This window comes from Trichechus manatus, unplaced genomic scaffold, assembly GCF_000243295.1.
Source record: "Trichechus manatus latirostris isolate Lorelei unplaced genomic scaffold, TriManLat1.0 scaffold00047, whole genome shotgun sequence".
Classification (NCBI taxonomy): Eukaryota; Metazoa; Chordata; class Mammalia; order Sirenia; family Trichechidae; genus Trichechus; species Trichechus manatus.
This window is the reverse complement of record NW_004443983.1, coordinates 479,143-503,036: the sequence shown is the minus strand read 5'-3', so window position 1 is coordinate 503,036 and position 23,894 is coordinate 479,143. Positions and strand designations below refer to the sequence as shown.

At 39.7% G+C, this 23,894-nt stretch overlaps 1 protein-coding gene across 1 annotated transcript in view; it reads left to right on the top strand.

The window, feature by feature from the left end:
• The first annotated feature begins 1,519 nt into the window (after positions 1-1,519).
• PRR16 (proline rich 16) overlaps positions 1,520-23,894 on the top strand; it is a 287,498-nt gene continuing 265,123 nt past the window's right edge. The window contains exon 1 of the mRNA XM_004376965.2: positions 1,520-1,880. Within this exon, the coding sequence (XP_004377022.1) occupies positions 1,722-1,880 (159 nt within the window). The 5' untranslated portion in view covers positions 1,520-1,721. The remainder of the gene's footprint in view (positions 1,881-23,894) is intronic.

Here is a 23,894-nt window from a genome sequence, read left to right as displayed (position 1 = left end):
AGAAAATTAAACCTTTAGCTAATGAGACTGGTAACCACACTTAAGACTTCCTATTAACTCCCCTGCCTGGGTCCTTTTGGCAAAACAGAAAATTGTTTCCTATTTGTTTAGTAGCAAAAGCCTTAAAATAGAGGCAGAAAACTGATGGAAAAGAAGTTTAAAGCCAACTCCTAACTCCACTCAGTTGGGGCGAGGTCCAGACAGGATACTTTTTCCCTCTCCTCCCAAAACACCAAAGAAAACCAAACCCGTTGCCATCAAGTGGATTTCGACTCATAGTGACCCTATAGGACAGAGTAGACTGTCCCATAGGGTTTCCCAATCTTTATGGGGCAGACTGTCACTGCCACATCTTTCTCCTGCAGAGTGGATGGTGGATTGGAACTGCCAACCTTTCCATTAGCAACCCAGCGCTTAATCACTGTGCCATCAGGGCTTCTTTTCCAAAACACACACCAGCATAAATCATAAAAAGAGAAAGAAGAGAGAAGGATAGAGAGGGAGACAGACAGAGAGGGAGAGCGGAGAGGGAGAGAGAAGGGGAGAGGGAGAGAGAAGGAGAGAGAGAGAGAGAGAAGAGAGGAGAGGAGAGAGAGGAGCTGGCCCAGATAAGAAGTAGCTAAGATGACTCAGACAGTCTCTCGGGATTTTTGGTGTGGGGACTTCATATTAATAAATCCGCTATTAGCTTTGTGGAATCAACAGACTTAAGCTATGTTTTTCAAGAAGATTGGTTGAATTTCATGGTTCCGGGGGTCAGGGGGTCAGGGGACGCTATTACTCACCCCTTCTATTTTTTTTTTTTCTGCAAAAGTAGGAACAAGTCTAACTCCTAGGTCACCGGGGGAATGATTGGAGGTATTCTGGACATCATCTAGCCCTGGCTGAACATTTAGGGCCGCTTAACTGACCCTAGGAGCCCTGGTGGCGCAGTGGTTAAAGCGATAGGCTGCTGCTAAGCAAAAGGTCTGCGTTTAAAACCCACCAGCCACTCAGCGGGAGAAAATGTGGCAGTGTGGCTCCATAAATATTATAGCCTTGGAAACCCTATGGGGAAGTGTTACTCTGTCCTATAGGGTCGCTATAGGAATCCACTCTACAATGGGTTTGGTTTTTTGGTTACTGACCCTAAATCCAACTTCTGATCCAATTTGTGTTTCTAAATCGATCAGAGTGGTAGGGATCCAGGGCTCAGCTAGTTGATGAAGCAGAAGGAATCCTGGCTAGATGTAAGACTCAGCAGGCTGTAATGACGGGGACATATTAGGACCAGGATGAGGGAGCGGGCAGGATACGAACTTATCTCCCTGCTTCTTGCCACCAAGGTGGCCGGGGAGATATCCGGGACGTGTGCGCCGCCGCTGCTGCAGCGGACAGTCCTCCGCGCTGCTGCCGGGCGCCCCTCTCCGCGGGTTCACCGATGAGCAAGCGCGTGTGTGCGCGAGAGCGGCGGGCGGCGGCGGCAGCGGCGGGAGGAGGCGCAGGCGCGCTGCTTGCCCGTCTGCAGCCCCGCGCCGAGCGCCGCGTCTCGGGGAGTTGATGGCAGCACCACTGTGCGGCCGCCCCGCCGAGCGCGGAGCGCAGCCACCCGCCGCTTCCCAGGGAGCGCCCAAGATGTGTGGGGTCTGGGCCGGCAGCGGCAGCAGCAGCGCCAGGGACAGGGGCGCGCAGCAGCCTTCGCTCGCCTGCCTGTCCTGACCTGCCTCTCTTGCCCCCAAAGAATGTCAGCCAAGTCCAAGAGGAACCCCTCCTCGTCCTCTCCAGCCGAGGGGCCTCCCGCAGCCTCCAAAACCAAGGTGAAGGAACAGATCAAGATCATCGTGGAGGATTTGGAATTAGTTCTGGGCGACCTGAAGGACGTGGCCAAGGAACTTAAGGAGGTGAGAGGCTCGGGGGTGGGGAAGGAGTTCGGCGCCCACCGTCCCCTCGCGGTTCCCGGGTCCCGTTTTCGCTGGGAGCCTCGAGATTTCTAAACTCCTGGGAAACTATAGAAAGACGCCTGCACACGGACTTTCTTTGCTCTGGCGACTCCACAGAAGAGTTGTTATTGCACTTTCTTTCTTTTTTTAATCTGGAAGAAATCAACTAGTGTTTTAATCGATTGACCTGGAGGTGGTGGGAGGGGTGAAGGGGCGCACGTCTATGTCTGTGTAGAGTGTGTGCTGGGTAACTGGGGGTGTGTCGGCAAAGGAAGAAATGAGCAGCCCGGCCAGAGCTTGTACGATGCTCCTCTCCTGCCTTCTGCTCCCCAGAGCCCTTTGGCAAGTCCACTCTTTGCCTGGCAGTCTCCCCAAGCCGGGGCTGGAGGGGGGCCGGGTTCCGGGCCCTGAGCCAGGCCGAGGAGGGCAGCCTAGGGGAGCTCGGCTCCGGCTTCCCTCCCACCTCCCGAGCCTCGCAGGACGGAAGGCGACCCAGTTTGCTGACAGGAGAGCTCAGCCCTTGGGCTGTGGAGCGGGTCTGGGACTTTCTCACTTTCGCAGTTCCTAAGGCATCTCTGGCCCCCTCCGCATGAGGCTCCTAGCAACTCCGAGCCTTCTCGCTACCTCACCTCCTTCCTTCCTTCCATCCAGTCTCCTCTTGGCATTGAACCTGGGGAGAGAGGCACGCCAGCGCGCGTGTGTGCGTGAGTGTGTATGTGTGTCGTGCGCGCGCCCTGGGTCTTGCCGCTTGAGTCCTGGTTCTTCGGAACTGGGACGGTTTCCCAACCCCCACCAATTCCTTGTTTCTTGGTGATCCGGATGGAAAGAAGAAGAGACAGTAGCAGGGCTGAGGCAGCTTAACTCGGGCGGCTGTTCCAGGCGGAGGCGGGGGCGCGGCTGGATGGGGTGGGGTTCCCTGCGAGCCCAGCTGGCAGCTGGTGGCGCCGCGGAGCTGGTGGCAGAGCCCGGCTGGCGATGTTCCGCTACCGAACCGGTGCCTGGTGCGGTTCGCAGTGAGGAGTCTTGTACCCCCAGTTGGACAAGAGCTAAGATTGTAACTTCGAAGGCAGTGGTGGCCACGACGTGAAGGGAGAGTGTGGGACATAGTCAAGGTTCAAAATTGTTACTGTTTCTGAGGCCAAGGAGGAGGACATTGAGGGTTATTTTCATGTCTGGCCTCTAGAGCTTAACCTCCCTATCCAATTTACAATGCAGATTTGAGGAAGGAGGACCCTGATCACTCATTACCTCTATGATCTGTACTCTACATTTGTTACTTAAATGTAAGTCTGTTAAAATGTCCTATTCGCCTACAAGGTTTGGTCTGCCAATGGCAAATGTCATTCCTGTAGGTTGCTCTGCAAACAGAATGTAATTACTACTGAGGTCCTAAGTGCTGGTTGATACAGATGCGGGAATAAACCTTGTCCGTGTTTGCAGGGCTTCTCTAGGATCATTGCTACACAACTGGTAGACAGACAGGAGGTTATGCATTGAAATTCAAGTCTAAAGATGCTGTTCCTTTTTTTTTTTATTTATTCTTTTATTTGACATCTTTGATAGGCTGTTTTCATCCGAAACATTATGGTGTATTAAAAAAAAAAAAAATTGAGCATATTGCTTTTGGCAGGATTGTGCTGTATAGCTGTTGGGTTTCTAAGGTGGTGGGGAATGTGGAAAACCTACAGCAGCAGAGTCATATATTTACTGGCTTCAGATGTTGAGATTAAGAGAAATGTAGTCAATCAAGTTCTGCCTATTATGGGCACATACTTCCTTATGTTACAGTGTGTAATTCGACTCCCTATTTTGGATACAGTAAATTATGAGAAACTGCACATGCTATTTGTTCTGCTTTGCATCATTATACTGTAGACATTTGGAGATCAGGTAAATCTATAGTGAAACTTTTAACGCCCCTGCTGCTCTTGGTTGGAATCACAAAGATGTAAATCTGGGAGTCTGTGGCTCTCCCTCTCTCTTTCACTCTTTCTATCCATGCCTTCATTTACTTGAGGATTTTTAATAGGGGGGAAAAAAGTCAAGTATCTTGTAAGAAGAATAGAAAAGCATAGATAACATGCAATCAAGTAGATGGAAAGATCTATCTTCTCATAAATTGTGTCTAGAGATAAAATTTTGATTTGATGTTTTGGAACCTTTGATTGGCTCTCAGAGCTTATTTGGGTAATAATCTCTGTAAGACTGAAATTTATGAATGATAAATGATGTGATGAGAGAGTTGATTACTTTTGTATGGATGTCATCATACTGAGTTTGCACATGGAATTGTATATACTGTAACTGAATCTTAAAACATGGGCCATATAATGTGAACTAGAATTATTTTGAGAACAAAATATTTATAGGGCATGTTTGACCTATGACATCTTGAAGTTGTCCAGCATTTATATTTTTAAGACAATACCGCATATGTGACTGAACATGTCTTTGATGTAGTTTTGAATGAGGGAGTAACTGAACACTTAATAAATTACAAAGCTGGATGATCTATACACTTATAATTTGTAAATATAAATGTTGCTATTTAATTCATTAGTTGTCACATTCATGTTCTGGCAGTTTATAATTGGTACATATTAAATATAAACTGTTATATTTAGAACTCTAATTTCTTTATTGGCAATGACATGCTTTTAGGCCATAACATATTTCTATATAAATTAGCCGAGAGCTTTTATTAACTCAAAACAGAAATTAAAAATAAAGTGATTATGGCAAGATCACTATGTCGGTTACCATATGGTATTTGTTTTTCTTTTCTGCTTTTTCATTCTAACTAAAATGAAACATTATTTTTTGAATATTCTGTTCTTTATCTTGGATAAACAATGCGCCAAGAATATTGGACTTTCATTTGAGGTTATTTTGAAATTGTGTTTCTTTGTAGAAGCTTTCTGGACCTTAGTCATCTGAAAATTCAGGTAGATTCAAACATAATAGCTGGAAGCCTTTTAATAATTAGTAACAAAACCCTAGCCTGTCCAGCAAGAAAAGTTGATATTATGAGTATCTTTAGTTATTTAGGGTTAAGTGTCAGTTTAAGTGTGGAAAGCATCTGTTTTACCACTCTCTCCAATGAGAATGGAAGGATTAGAGAAGGTTGAAGGTCTATATATTGGAAGAAGAGGAACTGGATTTTTTGAAAATTGAAGGGCGGTTTTATTCTGTCTTCAGAATTCAATAGAAACTCAACTAACTTGACTTTTCAGAATAATATGGGCCTTATCATCCTCTATACTGTAATGGAAAAGCCTTAAATATAATTCAGCATATTTATTCAGCAGCTACTATGTGCCAAGTACTATACCATCTTTTTATTGTTACCAAGATGAATAAGTTGTAGTTTCTGGTCTTAGTGAGGTCAGAAGATTAGTTTGGGAGGCATTTATCCTGTCTTTCAACACCAGTAGTATAAATAAAAAGGCATTGCTGCTTTTAATGTCACTCTCACTGTGATCTAAATCAGTGTGGTAAGAGAAAACAGAATTGAGAATGAGTATATGTTAATTTATATAAACCATTATTTACTATACTTAGTATGATAAGCCTTTGGTGAAGAGACTAGAAGTTTAAAAAGATGGTAAGATATGAATTTTAAGAAACTTAAAATTTATTTAGATAGTCATGATTAACACAAACGTATCAATGCCATATACGATAGACCATATGTCAATATAACTAATTCCATACACCTATATATCCATATAACTAAATATGTCAGATTTCCATGATGGCTAAGCCCTTTAAGGGAATGGAGAGTCAAAAGGGGGACTTTTGAGTCTCTCTTTTAAATATGAATAAGATTTGAAGAGGTAGAGGGGGAGAAAGAATTAATGGGAAATAGCATTGAATATAAGATTGATCCATGTTGCTTTTTTCTGCACATCCAGAAAAAGGAAGAAAAAAAAAATTCGTGATGAAACTCTCAAGTTTTAGGGATAAAATTAACCGTAACTGGTATAGCAGGTGTGGGGTGATCCATTTTTACTAAGAAATGTAGAAAAAAGAATTATTGCTTTTTAAAAATAGTTCTCAAATAATCTGACTTTTTGTTTTTAATGAAGAATTCTCTGGTAAACTGTCTTGTTTCAAATGTTGGTGACAATATGGGATCACAGCTCTTGTTGGTTAGAGAGAGACTGAAATCTGTAATAAACAGCCTTTTATTTGGAAACAAAATTTATTGCTGCTTTAGCTGGATTCTCTTTCAGTTAGATGGATGATAACCTTGACCTTTTTTCATAATGTTTCATTTTATGAGTTTAAGTGACAAGAATATTCTATGGATTGAACCAACTTTAATGGAAGTTTTTTTTTTTAAACTGGTGAGTGGTATTCTATTGTATACCACATTTATTTCTCCATTTTTATGCTGATTAACATTTGGCCTGTTTTCAGTTTTCTTATATTACACACAATGCTGCATTTGTGAACGGAAGTTCTTGAGAATGGGTTTACGAGTTTCGCCAAGGCAAACTCAGGAGAGGAATTGTTGGAATTGCTAGGTCTGGAATATGTGCAGCTTCAACTTTACTAGTAAAACCAAATCCACTGCTGTCAAGTCACTTCCGACTCATGGCAACTACATGTGTGCAGGTTAGTACTGCTCCATAACACTTTCAAGGCTGTGACCTTTCAGAAGCAGATTGCTGGGCTTTTTTTGCATAAATGAGGTTTTTTGAGTAGACATAACTCTCATGAGGAGCCCTGGTGGTACAGAGGTTAAGAGCTAACTGCTAACCAAAAGGTCAGCAATTCGAATCCACCAGCTGCTCCTTGGAAGGACTATGTGGCAGTTCTACTCTGTCCTATAGGGTCGCTCTGAGTTGGAATTGACTCCACAGCAACAGGTTTGGTTTGGTTTTGGTTACCTCTCATTAAGGAACCAGTTAACAGTTGTCAGTGCCTTCATATCACTGAATGGCTGGTCTCCATGGCAGGAAAGCATGTCATCATTGTATTAGTTTCCTAGGACTGCTGTAACAAATTTTCTTAAAGTGGATGGTTTAAAACAACAGAAATGTGTTGTCTCACAGTTCTGGAGACTGGAAGAAGGAGGGCAGGGTGTAGGCAGGACCATGCTCTCTCCCAAGGCTCTAGGGGAAGATCCTCATTTTCTCTTCCAGTTTCTGATAGCCACCAGTGTTCCTTGGCTTATGGAAGCACACCTCCAGTCTCTGCCTCTTTTTTCACATGGCCATCTGTCTCAGTCATCTAGTGCTGCTATAACAGAAATACCACAAGTGGATGGCTTTAACAAAGAAACGTTTATTTCCTTACAGTAAAGTAGGCTAAAAGTCCAAATTCAGGGCATCAGCTCCAGGGGAAGGTTTTCTCTCTCTGTCGGCCTTCTTCTCGTCAGTGTTCCCCTGGACTAGGAGCTTCTCTGTGCAGGGACCCCAGGTCCAAAGGATGCGCTCTGCTCCTCGCACTGCTTTCTTCATGGTATGAGGTCCCCCCACTCTCTGCTTGCTTCTCTTTCCTTTTATCTCTTGAGGGTAAGGGTGGTGTTACAATCCCACCCTAATCCTCTTTAACATAAAATTACAATCACAAAATGGAGGCCAACCACACAATTCTGGGGATCATGGCCCAGCCAAATTGATACATTTTTGGGGGGACATAATTCAAACCATGACACCATCTTCCCTCTCTGCCTCTTCTCCTCTTCTTAGTAAGGACAGCAGTCATACTGATTAAGGCCTACCCTAGTCCATTATGACTTCATGTTAACTAATTACACCTTCAAAGACCCTATTCCGCATAAGTTCACATTCACAGGTACTGGGAGTTAGGACTTAAGCATACTTTTTGTGGGACAAAAATCAACCCTACCAGTCATATACTTGATACCCGTTGCTGTCAAGTAGATTCTGACTCATAGCGATGCTATAGGACAGAGTCAAACTGCCCCACAGAGTTTCCAAGACTAATCTTTATGGAAGCAGACTGCCACATCTTTCTCCCACCGAGTGTCTGATGTGTTCGAACCACAGACCTGTCGGTTAGCAGACCTTTCGGTTAGCAGCCAAACACTTCACCATGGTGCCCACCAGGTCTCCAAAGTAAATTAAGCTTTAATATACTGAGTTTTAAAAGCAATAGGAAATAATCCTACTTGGGGATGATGAAAATATAAAAGCAAAATATTTTTGTGTTTAAGTATTTTCCTCTTTTTAAATGACTTAGCCATTTGAATTTCTGTAGTTTATTGCTCTGGGAAATCCTGCCTAATATTTTTTGGTTAATGAGTCCATACATGTAAAACTCATTAACTAGAACGAATTATAGAGAATCATCTCTGGAATATGTTCCAAGTTTTAAAGTGGTAAATGAATGGAACTTAACCATTCATTTGTTGCAATAGCTGTAACTTCTACCACTCGATACAATAGTCAACCTCCGCAAACTGAGGTACATTTAACAAATGCTAAAATGCTTTTTAGTCTTTCTTTTTTGTAAAGCATGATGGCTTAATATGTTATTGAAACAGGAGAATGATTCTGAGAAAATAGAGATAGCCAATAACCATTCTTCACTGTCTCAGTATTTTGAACACATTAAACTCTTCTAGACCCAGAGAATTAGCTGATAAGAAATTCAGGCCATCTTAAAGTAATAGATAGTGTGCTTCAGGCAACAGTGAAGTAATAGACGATTAAACCAATGTAGTGGTTTTCATTTGTCACCTGGATTATGTTTTTTTCACCCTTGCTGCTCTGAGGATCTTAGATATTTAGATCAAAATATAGGGAAAGATACAGAAATGCAAGTTTGAGTAAAACACGTTTTCCCAAACAAACTTCAGAACCTTTTATAGAGCTAGTTCATGAAAAATTTCATAGCAAAGGCAGCTTTTGAGAATTAGGGAGTAGTATTCAAGTTGATTAGATCTAATAGACCGTTGATTCGTTTCTGATTGAAACGTGCGTAACAGACGTCAGCTGCAAATGCAAGTTTAATGAACAACAGAGGGTACTGTATTTTTAAAAAAACAAGTTTCTTTTTTCTTATTTCAGAAGTAATACAATGTATGAATATTATAGAAAGATTGGAAAAAATCTAAAATAAATATAAAGGAGAAAATAAAAACTGTTAATACCACACAAATAGGTAAATGCTTTGCTGTATTTCCTCCTTCCAGTCTTTCCCTATGCATATTTTACCACAGATGAAGTTCAGATAAAATTATGAAATCATATGCAATTTTGTTTTCTGCTTTCTTTAATAGCATTATATTATAACCAATGCATGGATCTGGTATAAATTACTTTAATCTTCCCTTAATGTTGGACGTTCTATTTCTTTCCAAGTTTTTATGGTTACTAAATATCACTAAAAAGGATAGTGTTGGCAATAATAATAGCTTACACAGACAGGTGTTACTCTGTGCCAATACTCTTCTAAGTGTTAAATTTTCTAATCCTCAGAACAGACTTATGAAGACACTATTATTGTTATCCCATTTTACAGATAAGGAAACAGAGGCTAGAGAAGTTACGTCACTTGATCAGGGTCACTTGGTTTGTAAGTGGGGACATGAGACTTTAGCACCAGGCGTTTAACCGCTAAGCTCTATTGCTTTTCCAAAAACTTTTTTTTTTTTAACATTTTCTTATAAGTCAAATGATGTGAAGGTTTTAAAGCTCATGGTCCATTTGCCACATTGTTTTCCAGACAGTTTTTACAAATTTTTACTCCCTCCAGCAGTATAGGTATGGGCACTCTCTTTAACTTCAAGTGAATTTAAGGCTTGCTGTGTAGTTTATTATATCTACATGGTAGTAGTCATTTTTTTTTTAATGGGTTGCACTCAACTTCAGACACCAGAATTGAGGCAAAATTAAATGAGTTAATTAAACCTTGCAAATTGCATCTTGCAAGTAAATAGGGGCTGCCATGAATTACCTTTGGAGCCCTGGTGCAACAGTGGTTAAGAGTTAATGGCTGCTAACCAAAAGGTTTGCAGTTTGAATCTATCAACTCCTCCTTGGAACCCTATGGGGCAGTTCTACTCTGTCATATATGGTTGCTATGAGTTGTAATTGACTTGACAGCAACGGTTTTATGAATTACCTTTAGCCTATTTAGTCTTCAACAAAAGTGTTAATAAAATATTATATGGCATTTTATATTAGGACTTACAACACAAGGAACAACTAATATGGGTGCTTGCTGATATCTAGGATTTCATGCAGTTATTTCAAATGGATAACAATAATTTGGAGTACTTTTATTATCTTTTGTTGTTATACAGTTGCTTTACAAAGGAGGCACTATCCTTAAGTATTCTGAGATGTTTGGGGGTTGACAGATGTTTCACTTTTTGTTATGACTGATGAATAGAGAAGCTTCTTGAATTCTTTACCAGGCACAAAATTAGTGAACTGGACAATGGTGTCATATGTATTTTATAATTAGATTGCTTATATTCAGTTTAGTGCTGTTGATTGTAAACCACCCCCTCCCCCATGCATAAGGAGTACAAGAAATGGCCTTATTCCAGAATCCTGTTTGTTGCAGGGTTTTTTTTTTTTTCCAGTTTAATATGGATAGAAATATTTTCATTATATTGAAAGTTAGTTCGTTAGGAGGAGCCACTCTCAGTTAATATTTCTCATAGGACCTGGGAACCCAAATTCAGCAGTATTTCAACTATAAACAAGGGCCAGAAAGTAACATTAACTGGAATGGGAAAATAAAAAGACATACCAAAGTAGAGGCCAAATCAAAGTAAGCTTACAAGGTAGTCTGTCAGCTCTGGACAGATGCTGCCTTACACAGCATTAGCTGTTTTCCTCTAGGCATGGAAGGGAGGACATGAGGATTCCAAAGGAATTAGCTCCCATACCCCACGTTCTGGTAAGAAATATTACATTTGTTAGGACAGAACTTTCATTTATGACCTTTATTTTCTCTCCTTCTGCTTTGATATTTTGATATCTGTAATAAATGTTTACCTGTAGAATGATTGAAGTGAGTCAAATTACATAACCCATGTCAATTCAGTTAATTATTATGGTGTTTGACATGCCATGAATAGATTTTCAACTACAGATAACATATGCCGTACTTGGGAAAGCAAATTTGATGTTTTTTAACAGGTTCTTTTCTCTAGTGCCGCAAAAGGTAACAAGTGTATATTGTTCCCTTTCAGAATATCAGTTCTCATCCCAAGTTTCAAATGTATGTTTATGTGACAGAAAAATACCTGGTTAAAAAATATTGGCCAAATCAATTGCATTCTAGCATCTGTGGCTCTTATTATTATTTTTTTCCCATGTCACAAGCCCCTTTGAGAATATGATAAACGTTGTGGACATTTCTCCTGGAACAAAAGCTCATATAAACATAAATTTTTGCACATATTGTGGGAATCTTGGATGGGTGGGAATGACCAGGTAAAGAGACAAAACAAGTGATTCCTTGCCTTTTTTTTTTTCCACTTTTAATTTTCAGCTAATTGTTTGAGACCCAGCTCCATAATTTTCAGGGTCAATAGTCTTGACTGTACAAAAAGGAAAAAAAGAAATATTGATTGCTGTCATCTAATGTTTTTTATTCCGGTGTAGAGCCCTGGTGGTAAACTGGTTAAAGAGCACAGCTTCTAACCAAAAGGTTGGCAGTTCAAATCCACCAGCTGCTCCTTGGAAACCCTATGGGACAGTTCTACTCTGTCCTGTGGGGTCGCTATGAGTCGGAATCAGCTTGAAGGCAACAAGTTTTTCAGGTGGAGCAAATGGGTAGCTTATCAGCAATTTACTTCTCTTCGAGGGACTCTGGTAGACATAATCTCAAAATAGAAAAAAAAATTTATGTATGCATCTGTAATGGTCAGTCTGTAGAATGGTCATGTGTCTGAAGCTTAACTCTCTTATTCATTGTTTCTTATGATGTGTGCCAGAGTACATCACAAGGACAAACTCCTTCCAGAGGTCATTGTAAATTAAGTTTGTTTCTTCTTCTTAGAAATGATCCTAGGGGCAACATTTTGCTTTGCTTTGTTCAGTTATTTTTCTGATTTCTTCTGTGTGACATTAATTTATGAATTTACTTAAGAAAGATTTATTGATTTCTTGATATGAGTAAGACGGTTGCTGAAGACTGTGAAGGATGCAAACATGAATAAGCTTAAGGAACTACCCTTGAGAAACTTCCATCTCTAGTAGAGTGAACTTCACCTCTAGTAGGGTGTGATAAGTTACTCTAAAGCCATGTAGAATGTGTAAAGGGCTATACCAGTTACACATAGAATGCAAAAATGGAAGAAACATTAATCTTTCTTTCTATATTAGCTGATTTCTCTTTAGTTAACACATTCTAAACTCTGCTTATTAAGACGTGTAGTGATTTCTGTAATGATACAGTGTAGTTTGGGGAAGTGAGAACAAGTCTTTCAGATTCAAACATATGTTATTTTCTTATTCACCTTAGAACATTATACTTAGGGATATGTTAATACATTCTAAAATTTCAACAGATATTACTAATACCAGAAGTTACTTTTATGAAACAAGTCTCCCCTAAGGAGAAGCTGTGTTGCCAGAGAAATGGGGATACATTTGAAAACAATCAGCAAATGAGTTACTATTCTCTTTAAAATTTGTTAAAATAATTCATTAATGTTTTATATTTAAGATAATATTTTACAGATGTATGATTTCTAAATTTTAATTTAATTTGAGTAAAATATCTGAAAAAAAAGACAGATCTGCAAAAGACAACAACTATTTACTTTTGATTATAGTGATAATACCATAGAAACAAACAAACAAACCCATTGCCATCGAGTCAGTTCTGACTCATAGCGGCCCTATAGGACAGAGTAGAACTGCCCCATACAGTTTCTAAGAAGCACCTGGTGGATCTGAACTGCCGACCTTTCGGTTAGCAGCTGAACTCTTAACTACTATGCCACCAGGGTTTCCAGTACTATAGAGAAACCATAATTAATTGAAAATACTTCATAATTATAAAGCCCAAACATAAGAGCTAAGTTTATTTGTATTTAATTCTATACAGAATAAAATCTAAATTTGATTATTCCGTTATTGCATAGCTTAATGTTTTTGGCTTATCATCTCTTTCTTTTTCTTTACTTTTTTTAACCGTAGGAGAATTTTGTGACTGTTATACAGTAAAGTGGGATAGTGTAGAGGGTTAAGATCTGAGTGCTTTGGTTCCAGTTCCAGCTCTGCCACTAACTAGCTGTGTGATATTGGGCATATTACTTAATCTCTGTGTGCTTTTATTTCCTACTTAAAATGACAAAGATGATAATAAAATTACTTACCAATAATATTATTCCATGTACAAAGTGAGCACTGTATACATATTTCTCATTATTCTCTTTGTTATTTGAATTTTTCTGAGCCTTTTTATTAATTTATTCAACAAATAACTTAATTAACACCTACTGTATGCCAGACAGGAGTTCCTGGGTGATGCAAACAGTTAATAAGCTGGGCTGCTAATCTAAATGTTGGAGTTTGAGTCCCCCAAAAGGTGCCTCCTAGTAAAGGCCTGGAGATCCATTTTCTTAAAAAAAAAAAAAAATCAGCCATTGAAAATCCTATAGAGCACAGTTCTACACGTCACGTATGGGGTAGCCATGAATAGGAATCGACTTGATAGCAACTAGCTTTTCTGGTTGGGTATGCCACGCATTGTCTTAGTTTTAGGTACTGTAGTGGAGAATGAAACATAACATTTCTTCATGGAGCTTACATTCTGGGTGGGCAGGGCACGGGGAAGACAGATCAACATGATACGTACCAAAATACATCAAATATTAGAATGTGACAAGTGCTATGAGATAATAGCAGATTATAAATGGATGAGCTGAGATAGGAGGAGGAGTTTTAAATAGGGTGGTCCAGACTAGGCCTTGCTGAGAAAGTGACATGGTGTCATTGGAGAAAAAGGTTGAACATGAAGGAGCAAGCTGCTGTATGGGTTTCTGTTGTTGTGTGCCATTGAGCCGATGGCGACTAATAACAACCCTATATGGCAGAGTAGAACTTCCCCATAGGGTTTCCTACACTGTAATCTGCGGGAGCAGATTGCCAGGTCTTCTCTTCCAGGGAGCAGCTGATGAGTTCCAACTGTCAACCTTTTGGTAGCAGCTGAGTGCTTAACTATTGTGCCATCAGACCTCCTTATTGGCATCCAGGGGAGCACTTATCAATGTTGCAGGAATAGCCATCCAGGGGTCCTACGGCGAGCAAGTATCCTGTATATCTGCAGAATAGCAAGAAGGCCAGTGTGGCAGGAGTGTGCTAAACAGGGGAAGAGTAGTAGTATTAGATATGGTCAGAGGGGTATAGGGAGATTTTTGTCAACAGGATTTTGACCTATACTCAAAGTAAAATAGGGAGCCTTTGGAAGGTTATGAGCAAAAGAGTGACCGAACCTGATCTACTTCCATCCCTTTCTCTTTACCTTTAATTGCTAGCTCAGGGTTTCTCAACATCAACACTATTGACACTTTGGGCTGGATAATTCTTTGTTGTAGGGGGCTGACCGGTGCATTGTAACACATCCCTGGATTCTACCCAGATGCTAATTGATGCTATCTAATAGATGCTGTTAGCATGGAAAACTGTCATTGGGACAGCCAAAAATGTTTCCAGAGATTTCCAGATGTCTCCTTAGGGACATAGTTGCCCTGAGTAGAGAACTACTGCTTTAGCTCTTCCCTTTTATTCCGTATTACTTAATATTGCTTTCTTTACTCATCTTTTTCTTCTGCTTTTATTCAGTGTTTATTCATCAAACTTTAGGTTGTTGTTGTTAGTTACATTGAATTGGCTCTGGTTCGTGGTGGCTTTATGTATAACAGAAAGAAACATTGCTCAGTGTATGATCTTTGATATGTCTGAGACCATTGTTGAGGCTATTGTGTCAGTCCATCTCACTGGGTGTTTTTCTTGTTTTCCCTGACCCTCTGCTTTACCAAACATGATGTCCTTCTCTAGAGATTCATCTTTCCTGATGACGTGTCCAAAGTAAACAAGATAAAGTCTGGCCATCTGCACTTCTAAGGAACATTTTAGTTTTATTTCTTCTAAAACTAATTTGTTTCCTCTTCTGGCAGTCCACAGTATATTCAGTATTTTTGGCCAACACCACAGTTCAAAATGTCAATTCTGTCTTCTTTATTCATTGTTCAGCTTTCACATGCATATGAGGTGATCAAAAACATCATGGCTTGGGTTAGGCACACCATATCATCGAAGTGACGTCTTTGTTTTTAGAACCTTAATGAGGTCTTTTGAAGCAGATTTGCCCAATGCAATATGTCCTTTAGTGTCTTGACTGCTGCATCCATGGGTGTCTATTGTTGATCCAAGTAGAATGAAATCCTTGTCAGTTTCAATTTTCTCTCCAGTTATCATGATGTTGTTTATTGGTCCCGTTGTGAGGCTTTTCGTTTTCTTTATGTTCAGGTTTTTTTGTATCTTTTCTAGTCTTATTCTCTATCTAGTTTTTACACACCATTAGCTTTTTTTTCTTACCTTTACTCATTCTTCATCCCTTGACTCAACCTAGTTTTAAAATTTACTTTCATATTTCCATCCACTACTTCCCCTATCTTGTTTTCCATTTATCACAATGAAATAATACTGAACTGAAAATTTTCAAGGAATTTAAGTACATATGTGTATTTTAGAATTTAAGAAAAAGAAGAGAAACTCAGGAAGGGATGAAGGAAGTGGCCAAGATTGAGCCATGATTATTTCGTGAGTGAGTTCAGTGGCAGCCTTGAGTGTAATGAAGGATTCTTTGTCTGATCCATCAATCTGTATTATCTGTCTCTTGCATCTTTCATTTCTGTAGAGACATGAGAAGTTAGAATGGTGTTGCTGATCTGTGGCATGGCCCCAGTTATGATCATCATCATAACTAACATCTGTTGAGTGTTCCCTGTGTACTAGGCACTATTCTGAGTCAACTCATTTATTCCTCACAATCACCCTTTGAGATTATTAAAATTATTCTGTAGATGAGGAAGCTGAAGCAGAGAGATTTACTGATACAGAGAGCAAGTGATGAATCTGGACTCTTGATATTTCTCCCCTTAAGTCATTACCCATTACCAGCTTCTCCATTTCCAGCAGCAACACAATTTGCTCCCATTTCCCAAACTTTTCATTCAATGTAATATCTATTTCCTTCCTCCTCTTTTACCTCCTATACTTAATCTGTCTTCTTCCTTTTTATTGTTCTTTGCCTTCACCTTCTGTTTTTCTCTTCCTTTTTTCTTCTTCTTCTGCTTCCTCCTCAGCTTCTTTGATATACCTCCTCCTCTTATTAACTCATTAAAGAAAAATTCTTTGAATCTGTTTATATTTAGGGCACTGTGCTAGGTAACACAGATACAATAATGAGCAAAACTTACGTAGTCCCTGCCCTCTTGGAACTTACATTCTAGTGGGGAGACACTATTCAGATAATCACAGAAATAATATTTATTACGGGGTGTTAAGGGCTATGAAACAAAAGAAAATGATGCAAAAAGAGCATACAATCACTGATAAGTCTTGTTGATTTTTTGCTGGGAGACACTATTCAGATAATCACAGAAATAATATTTATTAAGGGGTGTTAAAGGCTATGAAACAAAAGAAAATGATGCAAAAAGAGCATACAATCACTGATAAGTCTTGTTGATTTTTTGCTAGAGGCTTTCAGATTGGCTGCCTTCTCCCTTCCTACTTCCACCTCTCTAGTCCCTCTTACCCTCATAGACGATGTTTTGATAGACCTAGAGCTAATCTCTCTGTCTCTTATTTTCCTTCTTTCTTCCTCTGCCAGTTCACTCTGTAAATACTGCCAGATTAATCTTCTTAATGCACTGCTTTCTTCAGGCCACTCCTCTGCTTAAAAGATCACATAGTATCCTCCTGTTACTTAAAATGTCATGACCAAACCCAGCCTTCCAGCCTGACATCCAGGGTCTCATCTTTCTTATTTGTCCTTACTTCTGTCTTCTCTTTATATGACACCATCACAATTTTTACTCAACTTGAAATTCTGTACCCTTCATAGTCACTATGGCACTACCTTGTAATTGCATATGCTGCTTAACAATTGTTTCATTTGTGCCTTTTTCTTAAATCTAATGATGATTCTCTGTTGGCTACTAGGAGGCCTGGTGGCACAGTGGTTAAGTGCTTAGTTGCTAACCAAAAGGTCAGCAGCTGGAATCACCAGTTGCTCCACAGGAGAAAGATGTAGCAGTCTGCTTCCATAAAGATTACAGCCTTTGAAACCCTATGGGGTAGTTCTGTTCAGTCCTACAGGGTCAGTGTCTTAGTTATCTAGTGCTGCTATAACCGAAATACCACAAATAGATGGCTTTAACAAATAGAAATTTATTCTTTCACAGTTTAGAAGGCTGGAAGTCTGAATCAGGGCTCCATCTCCAGGGGAAGGCTTTCTCCCTGTGTTGGCTCTGGGGAAAGATCCTTGTCATCAATCTTCCCCTGGTTTAGGAGCTTCTCAGTGCAGGGACCCAGGGTCTAAATGATGTGCTGTGCTCCCAGCTCTTCCTGCTTGGTGGTGAGAGAGAGAGAGAGAGATTTATATTAAGGAAATGGCTTACTTGGTTGTAGAGGCAGAAAGTCCCAAGTCTGTGGGTCATGCTGGAGGTTTCCCCTGACTCATGTAGCTGCAGAGGCTGGTGAACCCAAGATTAGCAGGTCAGACAGCAGGCTTCGGGCTCACAGACTGTGGAGGGTGATGAATCTCAAGATCGGCAGGTAAGCTGCTAGCTCAAGTCCCAAGAGCTGGCGATCAGTTGATCAGGAGCCAGCTGAAGGATCCAGAGTGAGCAAAAGCCCACAAGCCTTGCCAGAAAGTCCATATATATTGGATGTAGGCCACACCCCCAAGGAAACTCCCTTTCAACTGACTGGCTGCTCATAGCAGATCTCATCATAGAGGTGATCACATTATATCAGATCTCATTATAGAGGTGATTACATCATTACATAGTTGCCAGACTACATCATGATTGCCAAACTACTGAGAATCCTGGCCCAGCCAAGTTGATACACAGTCTTAACTTAACCATCACAGTCACTGCGAGTTGGAAATGACTCAGTGGTGGCAGGTTTTTTTTTATGATTTGGTGGTTACTAACCATGTAATCTTCAGTGCTACACTTTTAAAGTCTCATTATTTGATGAGAACTTGAACTTGAGGATTTAGTCCCAAGTAATACTTACTAAGGCTTTTAAGGGCTAAAGATCAGTCATTCTGTTTGTGAATGAAAGCCCATTCCTTCTCATCTACTCAAGAAGATCACTTTTGATAATTCTCTATCTTCATATTTACTCTCTCCAAATGATTTCCATTAGCACACAAACCAAACCAAGTAATAGTAATAATAACAATAATAAAAACCTCTTAACCTCACTTTTCCTGAAAATTACCATCCCATTTCTTAGCTCCTCTTAGCAAAAAAAAAAAAAAAAAAAAAAAAAACTCAAGAATTGTCTGTACTTGCTATCGCCTATTTCCTCCCATTCTTCCCTGAACCCACTTCAGCGAGACCCATACTCTCACCACTACACTAAAACTGCCTCTGTTAAGGTTGTCATTGACTTCCATGTTATTTAATTCAATAGTCAATTGTCAGCTCAAATCTTATTTAACTTATCAGCACCATTTGAAAATCTCTGTAGTAATCTTTCTTCACCTGGCTTCAAAGACACCATACTTTCCCGCCTAAGTGATTTTCTTTCTCTGTTACCTTCACTGGTTCCTCCTCTGGGATGTCTAAACTAAGATCTTGGTCCTCTTTTTTCTTCTTTATTATTTACACTCACTCTCATGTTGTTTTTATTAAATTTTGTGGTTAAATGCAGTTTGAAGGCCCATGACTCCCAAATTTATATCTCCAACCCTAACCTCTTAACTTGTATAGCAGACAGTTATATCTCCACATTTCTACTTGGATATCTAAGAGACATCTTCATCTCACCTTGGCCAAAACTGAACCCTTGATGTTCGCCCACCCCCAAAATTTAATCCACTGCAGCATTTCCTATGTCAGTTGATAGCATCTCCATCCTTCCAGGCCTTGGAGTTATTATCGACTCCTCTTTCTCTCCATACTATATCCAATTCATCAGAAAGGTTTATGGGCTCTACTTTCAAAATGTTTCCAGACTGACCAATTCTCATCTCCACCACTGCTACCATCCTGTTCCAAACCAGCATGCTCTCTGATTTGGATTTTTATAATAGCCTCCTAAGTGATCACCTTCTCCCTTGCTCCCTTAAGTCTTCTCTCACTCAGCAGTCAGGGTAAAGTTAGATCTTCCGAAATCCCTGTTAGCACCTCCCCATTTCACTCAAGGTCCTTACAATGGCTATAAGACCTTGCAAGATTTTCCCCTCTCATGTTCTCTCTCTCACCTCTTGTCTTTCTCTCTGTCTCTCTCTGCTCTAGCTGCAGTAATTTCCTTGTTATTCTAGAAATGAATGTGCCCTGTACATTTTCATGGCCAACTCCACTCTTTTGGCTAACCCTTTCACCTCGTTCAAGTTTTGTTCAAGTGTCACCTTCCCACCAAGGACTATTCTGGCAAGTCTGTTTGTTCTCAGATACTCCAGAACTCCCTATCCTTTATTCTCTGTTTTATCTTTTTTTCTTAAGATTTCTCAGCTTCTAATATATACTAAACAATTTATTTATCTCTAGTTTTATTATTTGTTCCCCCCATCCCCTAAGAATGTCAGCTTCTGGAGGTCAATGACTTCTGTTTGTTTTTTTCTTATCTCAAGTGCTTACAGCAGTGGCAGGCATGTGATAGGTGCCCATTAAATGAATTAATGAACAGACAGATCTCTTTCAACTCTAAACTTGTCCCACCAAAGTTTTCCTGCCTATTACATTTAATGGTGAGTTGTGGGTTGGCTAGAGGGAATGCTTACCCTGCATTTGATTCCATAATCTACTGTCATCATTAAACCCATCTTATGATATTCTTATTTGTTGAAATGGACAAAATGTCTCTTAGAAAAGCTAATAAATTGAGTACTTACTATGAGTCAGGCACAGTTCTAAGTATTTTAAAAATATTAAATCATCAAGCCTTCACCCTCCTTACACCCTAACCAGTGGCTCCCAAATTTTCCCTCCCCTATGGAAATTCTAAGGAGCCCTGGTGGCAGAGTGGTTAAGTACTCGGATGCTAACCAAAAGAGTGGTGATTTGAACCCACCAGCTGGTCTGTGGGAGAAAGATGTGGCAGTCTGCTTCCGTAAAGAAATCATATGTAGCAGTTCTGCTGTGTCCTATAGGGTCTACATGAATCGTTATCAACTCGACAGCAACATATTTTTTTTTTTTTTATGGAAATTCTGGAGACATCCTGTCTATAAGGCCCTAGATGTGTGACCTGAACCTCAGGACTTCACCTTCAGCCAAAGATTTGACTCTGATTTGTGAGTGTCCATTTTTCTTTTTAAACTCTTTGACACACTTAGAATTGTATCTTTTACATCAGAGATAATTATTTTTTCTTCTGATTGAATGTGCAAATTAAAATGAGGAAAGAGTATGTCTGTTTTTTACAGCCTTCACTATACTTTTCTGCTTCTTGAATATCGTACATTAAAACCAAACCCCTTGCTGTGGAGTCGATTCTGACTCATAGCGACCCTACAGGACAGAGCAGAACTGCCCTATAGGGTTTCCAAGAAGTGGCTGGTAGAGTTGAACTGCCAACCTTTTGGTTAGCAGCCAAGCTCTTAACCACTGAGCCACCAGGGCTCCTATTGTACGTTAAAACCCACTGCCTTCGAGTCCATTGTGACTCATAGCAACCCCATATGGTTTCCCAGGCTGTAAATCTGTTCAGAAGTGGACTGCCACATCTTTCTCCCGTGGAGCTGCTGGTGGTTTCAAAATGCCTACCTTTCCGTTAGCAGTCAATCACTTTAACCACTGTGCCAGCAGGGCTCCTTGATTGTGCATTAGTCATTACAATTTTAAATTAACTGAAAAATGACTTGTAAGAAAGATTATTATGTACTGCTTAATTACATTCAGCATATCCACTTAGGTGCAGGAGAAATATGGTAAGGAGTTTGGTGCAAAGCTCTGTATTATGTAAAACACTCAGGAACTGTGTAATATCAGTGTTTGGCTTCCTTTCTTCTCTTTTTCTTTTATATACTCCCTCTAGTGTTCAAAAATATGGGTACTTATAATTAGCCTATTCAGATACTAAAGAACAGATGTTAATATTAGGACCTTTTAGGCCAGTATTATTTTGTTCTAGTAAGGAGATTATATTTTCCAGTTACTGAACTTTAATCCTATTGCATTAAAAACACACTCTCTCTCCACATGGCTTTGGGGATCTGGTCATGTCTGGCCTTTTCCTATGTATGTTTTCACTTCTGTTCACTTCACAGCCAGGCGGGCTACTGTGCTTCTGTCTCTAAAGATCATGCCATGTTGCATACTTTCTCTCATTTTTTTAAAATTGAAGACTAGGTTAAAGTTTTATAGTTTGCATATGAATAGAAACCTTCCTAAGTGCTAAGTATGTGCAAAGTGAAAAACACAATCAATAATCTTAACTAGATAGAGGAGTATCATTGAACATGGAAATTAAAGCATTTAAATAATTAGCATCATTTAGCTTTAATACATTGAATAATTGTAGCAATACACAGGTTCCAAGCTTCTTTAAGAAATAACAAAAATATCCCTAAGAATAACCAACAAAAGGAGAAATATATATATACTATTGTCATTTAATATAGAATATTAATGACTGCTAACACATGTAGAAGAGGAGATAATCTTAAATTGAAAAGTCAGTTTAATTATTACTGGTTACTGGCTTTTAAAAATCAGAGTCTAGTGTTAGAATTTAATTTTTCTTAGCTGATTTATGCTTTATACTTTTCAAACTAGTTTGATGCTTATTGTTTCAGTTGCTCATCCGTAGTGAAGTAAAAGTCAAATAGATAAAATAAATTACTTTCAGTTGAAATTACTTTCAAAAGTAAATAAATGTTACTTTCAATTGCTTTCAAATAACGAGACATTGTTTTCTAATCTCTGTCCTTTCCCTGGAAGTACTTTGGTGTTACAAAGATTAATGCACTTTAAAATGGAACTCAGAATTCAGCATTCATATTGTCCATTTTTTCAGGGAGGTTTGTATTCGATACTTAAACCTTATTCATAATAGGCTGTGCTGTATGCCCTTGGGGAAATCTAAATTTTTTTCTTTTAAAGAATAATATGGCGTATCATGCATGTTTGCGGTTATTTCACTAATCACAGTATGCACCAAAATGCTTGAAAGTTAAACCTCTGTTTCATGAAGTCAGTGTTCATAAACATAATGTTTGATGAATTCCATACCTCACCCACAGCCTGTTGAGGTTACCTAAGTTCTGATGCACTCTGCATTGAATACTGGATTGTCCAATAACATTTCTAGAATTTCTTCCTGGGAATAGTTATCTAGAAACTACCTAAAGAATTCTTATTCATAATGCTTTTCTATTTGTCACTCCATTATAAAGTCCTATCTTTTATATTGATAATTTAGTATTACTTGTTTGGGTTACCTCTTTTTTTTTAATTAAATTAAATTTTTTTACTGTTGTAGTTTAGATGAAGTTTACATTTCAAGTTAGTCTCCCATACAAAAATTTTTACATACATTGTTATGTGACCCTAATTGCTCTCCCCAAACTGTGACAGCACACTCCTCCTTTCCACCACTGATTCCCAATGTCCATTCAACCAGCTCCTAACCCTCTTTGCCTTCCCATCTCACCTCTGGACAGAAGCTGCCCGTTTAGTCTCTTGTATCTACTTGAGCTAAGAGGCACACTCCTCACGAGTATCCCTTTATGTCCCACAGTCCAGTCCAATCCCTGTCTGAAGAGTTGGCCTCGGAAATTGTTTTAGTTCTGGGCTGATAGGGAATCAAGGGGCCACGCTTTCCGGGGTTCCATTGGTCTCAGTCAGACCAGTAAATCTGGTCTTCTTACTAGAATTTGAGTTCTGCACCCCACCTTTCTCCTGCTCCATCAGGGACTGTCTGTTGTGTTCCCTGTCAGGGCGGTCATTGGTGGTAGCTGGGCACCATCTAGTTCTTCTGGTCTCAGGCTGATGAAGTCTCTGCTTTATGTGACCCTTTCTGTCTCTTGGGCTAATACTTTCCTTGTGTCTTTGGTGGTCTTCATTCTCCTTTACTCCAGGTGGTTGAGACCATTGATGCATCTTAGATGGCCACTTGCAAGCTTTCAAGACCCCAGATGTCACTCACCGAAGTAGGATGCAGGACATTTTCTTAACAAGCTTTGACCTAGATGTCCCCTGAAAGCATGGTCCCCAGATCCCTACCCCTGCTACTCTGTCCCTCAAAGTGTTTGATTGTATTCAGGAAACTTCTTAGCTTTGGTTTCGTCCAGTTGGGCTGACTCCCCCTGTAGTGTGTGCTGTCCTTCCTTTCACCTAAGATAATACATGTCTACTATCTAGTTAGTGAATAACCCTCACCCTCCCTCCCCACTCTCGTAACCGTCAAAGAATGTTGTCTTCTGTGTTCAAACCTTTTCTTGAGTTCTTATAATAGTGGTCTTACACAATATTTGTCCTTCTGTGACTAACTAAATTCACTCAGCATAATGCCCTCCATATTCCTCCATGTTATGTTTCATGGCTTCATCGTTGTTCGTTATCACTGTGTAGTACTCCATTGTGTGGATATACCATAATTTGTTTATCCATTTGTCCGTTGTTGGGCACCTAGGTTGTGTCTATCTTTTTGCTATTGTGAACAGTGCTGCAATGAATATGGGTGTGCATATATCCATTGCTGTGACAGCTCTTATTTCTCTAGAATATATTCCAAGGAGCAGGATAGCTGGATCATATGGTACTTCTATTTCTAGCTTTTTAAG